General features: G+C 38.8%; 1 protein-coding gene and 1 non-coding gene across 2 annotated transcripts; both read left to right on the top strand.

Moving 5' to 3' along the window:
* Window positions 1–4863: 4863 nt before the first annotated feature.
* On the top strand, window positions 4864–4955 carry Trnak-uuu (transfer RNA lysine (anticodon UUU)). The gene is given in 2 exon segments: window positions 4864–4900; window positions 4920–4955. It is a non-coding gene; the product is annotated as a tRNA-Lys (tRNA).
* Window positions 4956–6148: 1193 nt separating this feature from the next.
* LOC106875124 (probable palmitoyltransferase ZDHHC24) lies at window positions 6149–9247 on the top strand. Its single transcript, XM_014923107.2, has 2 exons — window positions 6149–6449; window positions 7242–9247. The coding sequence occupies exons 1-2, from the start codon at window positions 6434–6436 to the stop codon at window positions 8069–8071; spliced, it is 846 nt and encodes a 281-aa protein (XP_014778593.1). The 5' UTR covers window positions 6149–6433; the 3' UTR covers window positions 8072–9247.
* Window positions 9248–9254: the final 7 nt, after the last annotated feature.

Here is a 9254-nt window from a genome sequence, read left to right as displayed (position 1 = left end):
TATATATATACATGCATATATGTACATACTTACATATATATGTATATATATATATATATATATATATATGCATATATGGGTACAGGACGTCACAAAATGTAAACGATAAGAAATATGAAAATGACATGGATTACGAAATACGAAAACATGATATACAAAAGCAAACCTGGGTATGTGAACAATGAGAGAAACAAATGGAAAACAAGACAAGTAACATAAAGAACGACCCTTCATCAGTTGTCGGCTGCTCTACATTTCAAGCATTGTGAATTGCTCGAAATGTGGAGTAGATAAACAGCTGACAACTGATGAAGGGTCGTTCTTTATGTTACTTGTCTTGTTTGCCATTTGTTTCTTACGTTTTTCGCATACCCAGGTTTGCTTTCGTATTTCGTAATCCATGTCTTTTTCATATTTCATGTTGTTTACATTTTGTGACGTCCTGTACCCATATATGCATATATATATATATATATATATATATATATATATATATATATATATATATACATGTATATGTAAGTATGTACATATATATGTATATATGCATATATATATATGTATATATATATATAATCAGTGGATCGTAAATCCAAAGAAGACGCACGCTCTAAAAGATAGAGCTGTAATGTATTTACATGAAGTTAAATATTTGTATATGTATGTATATATTTGTGTGTGCGTTATGGCCAAATGTATAAAAATCTTTGCTTCTCAAGCCAGAAGTCTCAGTTTCAATTCTGCTGTGCTGAAAATCTTGGGTCAAAAATCGTTTTCCATTGTCTCAGGTCAATCCATACCTTGTTAGAGAAATTGGAGAGACAGAAATTATATAGAAAGCTGTCATGTGGATTGTACCTGTAACGTCAAAGGTAGAGCCTAGTCTCTTGCACACTCTGCCCCACTGATTCCACCTGTAATTAACATTAATCCATAAGCTTCCCAATTACCTTGTCAAATGAAATGCTTTGGTGGAATTGTTTATGACCCCTCATAACTCTTTTATTTTTGGAATTTTCAGAAAAGTTTTGCGAATTTGTATTCTACCTACAAGAATTCATACGATTATGCAAAAACCAAGACAAAAAATTTTTTGGTGTGTTAAGGGGTATGTAGCTGTTATTTTTAGCATATCTCATGACCGCTTGATACCCTCCTCATTTGTCAGTCTGACATATTGATGTTTTTCAATATCTTCCTCCGCATAAACACATTTAATTCTCCATTACTGGGATTTAAGCCAAAAATTTGGACTGTCCATATTTTAAACTGTGATTTTTTTAAAAACATTCAAAAAACATTTAAAAAATTTTTTTTTTAAATTCGAAAATTAAAAAACAATTTTGCAAAATTAAATTAATTTTTTTAATTTCGAAAATAGAAAAAAAAATTTCTTTTTTTTTTCATAGTCGTGTGAACAGAAATTCACAAAAATTTTCTGAAAATTCCAAAGAACAAAAAAGCTGTGGTTTTATTCCTGGTACTTTGTCGGTTACAGCGATGAGGATTCCAGTTGATCTGACCAATGAAACAGCCTGCTCGTGAAATTAACATGCAAGCGGCTGAGTACTCCACAGATGCATGTACTTTTAACATGGGTCTCAAGGAGAGTCAGTGTGACACAGAGGGTGAGACAGGGCTGACCCTTTGAATTACACTTTATTTTTGCAGCTGAGTGGAGAGTGGAGCAACGTGAAATGAAGTGTCTTAGTGCCATGCTTAGAGTAGAATTCCACCATGCTTTTGAATTCCCCATTGTTTTGAATTAATCCTGCTTTGAGATTTTAGCTTCTCACCAGGTGCATAGCCACTCCCCTGACACAGTTGAGGTGGGGGTCTTGTGAATTACTTGGCAACCTCTCTAGGGCTGGTGCCATGAAAAAGTACCCAGTATACTCTGTAAATATATGGGTTTAAGAAGGGCATCCAACCATAGAAACCATGTCAACACACACATTGAAGTGGTGAGAGGGAGCACACACACATACATATATAGATATATATACAGCAGGCTTCTTCCAGTTTCCATCTATCAAATCCACTCACAAGGCTTTGATCAGCCTGAAACTATAGTAGAACATACTTTACTCAAGGTGCCGCACGGTGGGACTGAACCTGGAACCATATGGTTGGGAATCAAACTTTTTATCACACAGATATGTGTGCTTTGTTTGTTTTTCTTTGTTTCTTTTTTTTTTTTTTTATCTGTTACAATTTATGTCCAAAAGGTTTTCCTGGTTTTCTGGAATTTTCTCAGATTTTTCAAAATGTTCTCAATATTCTGATGATTTTTTTTTTGTAATTATTTTCCTAACATTTTGTATTATTATTATTAGTAGTATTTATATTATTTATATGATGATTATTATTATTGTTATAATAAAAAACAAATGGACTTTTCAATCTCCGGCTTTTTGATTCTAAATATGCAATTCATACCATGTTGTTTGACAAACCTTTTTGTTATACTTCTGTTGAAACTCACTGCTTTTGTTTCAATTAATTTAGAAAACAGTGGAGGCGCAATGGCCCAGTGGTTAGAGCAGCGGACTCGCGGTCATAGCATCATGGTTTCGATTCCCAGACCGAGCGTTGTGAGTGTTTATTGAGCGAAAACACCTAAAAGCTCCATGAGGCTCCGGCAGGGGGTGGTGGCGAACCCTGCTGTACTCTTCCACCACAACTTTCTCTCACTCTTACTTCCTGTTTCTGTTGTGCCTGTAATTCAAAAGGGTCAGCCTTGTCACACTGTGTCACGCTGAATCTCCCCGAGAACTACGTTAAGGGTACACGTGTCTGTGGAGTGCTCAGCCACTTGCACGTTAATTTCACGAGCAGGCTGTTCCGTTGATCGGATTAACTGGAAACCTCGACGTCGTAAGCGATGGACTGCCAACAACAACAAATTTAGAAAACATGAAAGAGTTTATTCAAATAACTTTGTCATTATTAACCCTTTTCTTAACCTTATTTCTGCCAAAACACACTGCTTTTGTTTCAGTTAATTGAGAAAATAACTAATGATTTACTAATTTAACTTGTTATTTATCTGGTGTTTGGAACATGAATTAACATGAAATTTCAATGGAAGAAGCATTTCATTTAGATAAGTTTAAAACAGACAGTTTGTATCATAGAACCATTGGCAGTCTCAGGTGCATTGATATCAAAAGAGTTAATACGTAGTGAATGTGTGTGTGTGTCATCATCATCGTTTAACGTCCGTTTTCCATGCTAGCATGGGTTGGACGATTTGACTGAGGACTGGTGAAACCAGATGGCTACACCAGGCTCCATTATGATCTGGCAGAGTTTCTACAGCTGGGTGCCCTTCCTAACGCCAACCACTCCGAGAGTGTAGTGGATGCTTTTACGTGCCACCGGCACGAAGGCCAGTCAGGCGGTACTGGCAACGGCCACGCTCAAAATGGTGTATTTTACGTGCCACCTGATGCAAATAGTTTCATGTTGCAGACAACTGACTGGTGATCGGTTGAAAGCGCCACCTCTCTTTTTACAGGAATATCCAGTACAGAAGCATAGAACTTCCTTGGAAGGTCTCTGGGAAGTCCCTGGAGAAGAAGTGTAAGGATAATGTCAAGCCCAAGCTAGCTGAAGACGGGCTTCTTTTCAGTTTCCGTCTACCAAATCCACTCACAAAACTTTGGTAGGCCCAAGGCTGTAGTAGAAGACACGTGCCTAAGCTGCCATGCCATGCAACTGAACCCTGGACCATGTGGTTGGGAAGCAAGCTTCTTACCACACAGCCACACCTTTTTGTTTATTGTTTGTAATAAATTTCAAGTTTAAACATTCGGAGATTACAACTCTTAAAATTGTTGTTGCTTTAAAAATGTTACCATTTTCGTAAAATTCCGACTGCTTGGGTTAATATTCTTCTTCTTTCATTTTGTGTCAGAAACCTAAAAGAATGCTGAGATATCCACAAGCTATTGCAAGAAAATCCCATGAAAAACTGAAAAGTACTTTTGAGGGAGTGTAGGCGGTACATTAAACACCAACATTGCTTTCATGTATTGCTTATCACTAAATCCTTTCCACTATAGGCACAAAGCCTCAAATTTTGTGGAGGGGGATAGACGATTACTGGTGCCTATTTTATCGATCTCTAGAGGATGAAAGGCAAAGTCGATGTCGGCGGAATTTGAAGACAGGCGAGATGGTGGTTGGCACTCTGTCGCTTACAACGTCGAGGGTTCCAGTCGATCCGATCAACGGAACAGCCTGCTCGTGAAATTAACGTGCAAGTGGCTGAGCACTCCACAGACACGTGTACCCTTAACATAGTTCTTGGGGATATTCAGCGTGACACAGTGTGGCAAGGCTGGCTCCTTTGAATTACAGGAACAACAGAAACAGGAAGAAAGAGTGAGAGAAAGTTGTGGTGAAAGAGTATAGCAGGGTTCGCCACCACCCCCCTGCCGGAGCCTCGTGGAGCTTTTAGGTGTTTTCGCTCAATAAACCTAGCCCCTCGTAAATGCATAACTGTGCCAAATTTCATTAAAAATATGCAATTTTCAGAAAATTATGAGAAAAATACAATCAATGGGGCGCCTCTGCAGTATAGCTACGCGCCTGCGTGTGTGTGTGTGTGTGTGTCATTTCAGTCAGTCGACTGCGGCCTTGCTCTAGCGCTGTCTTGAAGAATTTAGTAAATTATTCTATTGGTTTAGTTTTATCGAACCAATAATTTATGGTGACGTAAACAAACCAGTATTGGTTTTCAAATGTTGCGAATAACACCCAAACATACATACATATAGATGTATGCGTGTGTACACATACGCACACATACACGTGTAATTTGATCTAATACATATAATGGCAGGCGTGATTACGTTCGCCCGCATAGCTCAGTCGGTAGAGCATCAGACTTTTATGTTTATAGATATGACGTAATCTGAGGGTCGCGGGTTCAAGTCCCTCTGCGGGCGCAACTACTTTTTTTATTTTATAGAATATGAATAAAGATATAGCTTTCTCCTGTTATTACAATTTTCTTTCTTTTTAAATTGCATTGAGTATTCTTCTTTTACTGGAATATAACACGTATGCATATAATTCAAAACCACATTAAAAACATAAGTCCTAAACCACTGTTGTAGCAGATTCTTAGTCGATCGCATTAGCAGTAGCACTTTATCTATCTAGATCGATATATTTTTCAGCACAAGGTACTCAAATTCAACACACCATATCTCACGAACACATTCACCCACGCTGATATTTTACAGTCCCACTGCGAGGTGGCTTGTCTTGTGCCTAGGGCTAACCGAAACCTTGTGAGTAGATTTAGTAGAAGGAAACAGAAATAAGCCCGTCGTATATATACATACGTACACACACACATATATATACTTTTCTACTCTAGGCACAAGGCCCGAAATTTTTGAGGAGGGGGCCAGTCGATTAGATCGACCACAGTACGCAACTGGTACTTAATTTATCACAATTATCATATGTGGATACCCTTGGTACGACTTTAGTCAATTTGTTCAATGACTAAAAAAGGGAGTAAAAAGAAAAAGAATCTGTTATTCACTTTAGTCATTAGACTGTGGCCATGCTGGGGCACTGCCTTGAAGGGTTTTTTGATCGAAAGAATCGACAGCAGTACTTATTTTATTGGTCTGTTATTGCCGAACCGCTAAGATGCTGGATGGAAACAAACTAACACCACTTGCCAAGCTGTGATTCAGGACTAACTCAAATACACACAGTCTCTCTCTTTGTGTGTGTATGATTTGGTCGATCCGGGACTATAGTAGAAGACACTTGACCAAGGTTCCACGTAGTGTGGGATTGAACCCGGAACCATTTGATTGAAGAACTAACTTCTTACTACGCATCCACGCCTGCGCGTATTTGTCGAAAATTTCATTAAAAAATACCCATTTTTCTGAAAGTTATGAGGAAACAAAGCCGAGATGAGGCATACATTGTTAGGTCTGCTTACATCATGTATATGAGCCGTCCATGGAGCTAAGCCCTTTGCAGATGCGAGACCTTTGGTTACTCTAGTACACACACACATGGCTTTTCTATGGAATAATGACATTTCAAAGCAACGCGAACTCTCTACTGTATGAGAGCAACAAAATACTAAACCGGTGTTGAGATTCCGAAATCTACTTACGTATTTTGGTAATGCCCGGTCAATCTTTACCTTCGTATCTCGAACTTCCAGTTGTTGTGTATATGTCTCCGGTCTTCAAATTTTCAAATCTGATACCTGGCCAGCCAAGTTGCTGTCCTGGGCCAGGCGCATTTATACATTGTAATCATAATAGTAACGATAATCGTTATTATTGTTGCTTCTACCACAAGTAAATACCAGCAAGTACCAACAACAAGCAAGTCACTATAGTAACAACAACCATCACGACAATAATTATACAGTGAGAGCAGAATTATGGTTTGGCGCGAAGGTTTGTAATCATTTTCTCATTTCTGACTTTTAAGGCAGTAAGCTGTCAGGATCTTTAGCACGTCGGACGAAGTACTTATCTGGTCGGTCTTATTTCGTGAGACGAAAAGTGTGCCGTGTTTCTTATTAAAAGTTGCGGACATTACGAATCTGTAAAAAAAAAAATCGGTATTTCAAAATTTTAATTTACCCCCTCTCCATCCCTCTGGCAAAGAAAAAAAAAGGGGGGTAGAGTAAATTAAAATTTTGAAAACGTTTTCTGTTTAGATACTTTTTATGTCTGCTATTTTAGTAGGAGGGGAGGGGTGTTTAATTTTTTTTGAAAAATTGAAATTTTACATTTTTTTTTTTTTCAGAATCATAATATAGTATTTTAAAAAGTTAAAGAAGTGATTTTAAATTCTCAATCGCAGAATAATGCTAATAATATAGCCTGAACAGGATAAACTACCCCTATTTTGCAGAGAAAAGTGTAGGTGGCTAGCCACCTACAGTTTTCTTAATTTGAATTTATTATAGTATTCTAAGATTTAAAGTAGATGTGGGTGCTAAAAATGTTACATACTCAAAACTAATTAATAAACAGCTTTTATATAGATAGTTGTTGAATGACAGTCAAACATGGCCTATGATGGATGTGTGGTGACCGGGAAGAAATGAAGAAAGCATGCTCCACTGGATGTTTAATGTTGGAGTGTAAGAATGAGAGAACATGAATGAGGCCAGAGAAAAATTGTGTCTCAGAAGAATTAACTGTATGTTTGTTTTTTTAATTTTATATATTTAATTTCAGATATGTCACAAGCCTACAGGAGGCATTCATGGCCCTTAAAAATCGTTGACCGAGTTTTCTTATTGGTTTTCCTCTTTGGAGGGCTTCTGCTGACGTGGTACGAAGGTTTTCTCATTCTGCCAACCTACTATTCCGAAGTGTCCTTTATCGTCGTCGTGCATGTTGTTGTTTTCGTCATGCTTATTTCACATATCTATGCAAACATGATTCTTTTAGTGCTGACGGACACATCAGTGAGGTGTCGCACTCACTTGCCTCTGGTCAGTCAAACCTGGAGATTTTGCCAGGACTGCGACGCTCACGTGCCAGCTCGCTCACATCACTGCCTCAACTGCAACGTCTGCATCCTTCGGCACGACCACCACTGCTGGTTCACTGGCTGCTGCATTGGCTACCGAAACCAACGATATTTCTGTGTCATGCTGCTGTATATGTTCATCATGGCCCTTTACTGTAACCTTTTCAACTACGAGTTTGTGTGCCGACTAAAGGGGCCTCTCGGCTTCTTCAACATCATTTCATTTGCGATGCCCCACGTTGGGTGGGTTTTGGGTTACTATGATGCATATACCTTTTTTGTTACTACAATGAGCGCCATTGGATTCCTACTTCTGCTCCTCTTCGTCTGGTCACTGAAAAACCAAGCCAAGCAGATCCTGTATGGACAGACACAGTATGAATACAAAAAGAAAATCACATGCTTCGACATGGGTTTCAAACACAACTTCAACAATGTTTTTGGTCCACACTGGTTCCTAGTTCTCATCTTTCCCTGGATTAAGTCAAAACTTCCTGGAGATGGTTTTGTATTCCAAATGAAAAACACGTAATTTGTTATGCTAATTAATTAACATACATTAATTAAATTAGCTTAAAGTAATTAAATTTCTCAACTACACACCAATACTTGTCCCCCCCCACACGCACACAGTATTTCTCTGTAGTGATGATTTTTTTTTTTGTTTCACCCATATTTAGCTCATTTTTTATTCAGAGACACTTCATGGCCTTGTGGTTAGGGTGTTGGACTCATGATTGTAAGATTGTGGTTTCAATTCCTGAATTGGCTGATGCATTGTGTTCTTGAGCAAAACACTTCATTTCAAGTTGCCCCAGTCCACTCAGCTGGCAAAAATGAGTAACCATGCAACAGACCAGTGTTCCATCCTGAAAAATATTGGGGTAAGGACTCTCTTCAGTCATGAATGACCACAGGACTGCACCTAGAAAGTTCCACTCCAAGGTATTAGTCCAGGCAAGGTTGTTTATGGAAGACCATCAATGCCACATGCACACCAGCCTCCCCTCTCCACACCATTATATGTACATAGGGTAAAGGGTAAAAACCTCCTTTGGTCAAGAATGACCATGGGATTTCACCTAGTAAGTTCCCCTCCAAGGTATAAATCTTCGCAAGGTTGTTTATGGAAGACCAGCAGTTGCCCCATGCATACTAGTGTCCCCGGATGTTTCTATGATGTATATATTTTTCTTTGTAGAGGCACATGGCTCAGTGGTTAAAGTGTTAGGCTCACAATCATGAGGTAGTGGCTGCATCAGCCAATCGATCTACTTTTGAACACAACCTCTTGATGCTCTAACCAGAACAACTAGAAGACACTTATTTGAGGTGCCTCACTGTTAGGTTGAACCCTAAAACATGAGGTTTGGAAGTGGATTTCATAACCACACTGCCATGATTAGAATGATACACACACACACTTGTATGTATCTAAATAATATAATTTACTATGTGTGTGTGTGTATATATATATATCATCATCATCATCGTTTAACGTCCGCTTTCCATGCTAGCATGGGTTGGACGATTTGACTGAGGACTGGTGAAACCGGATGGCAACACCAGGCTCCAGTCTGATTTGGCAGAGTTTCTACAGCTGGATGCCCTTCCTAACGCCAACCACTCAGAGAGTGTAGTGGGTGCTTTTACGTGTCACCCGCACGAAAACGGCCACGCTCGAAATGGTGTCTTTTATGTGCCACCCGCACAAG

Source organism: Octopus bimaculoides, chromosome 28 (genome assembly GCF_001194135.2).
Source record: "Octopus bimaculoides isolate UCB-OBI-ISO-001 chromosome 28, ASM119413v2, whole genome shotgun sequence".
Lineage (NCBI taxonomy): Eukaryota > Metazoa > Mollusca > Cephalopoda > Octopoda > Octopodidae > Octopus > Octopus bimaculoides.
Note: the sequence above shows the minus strand (reverse complement) of the source record. Positions and strands in the feature narration are given on the sequence as shown.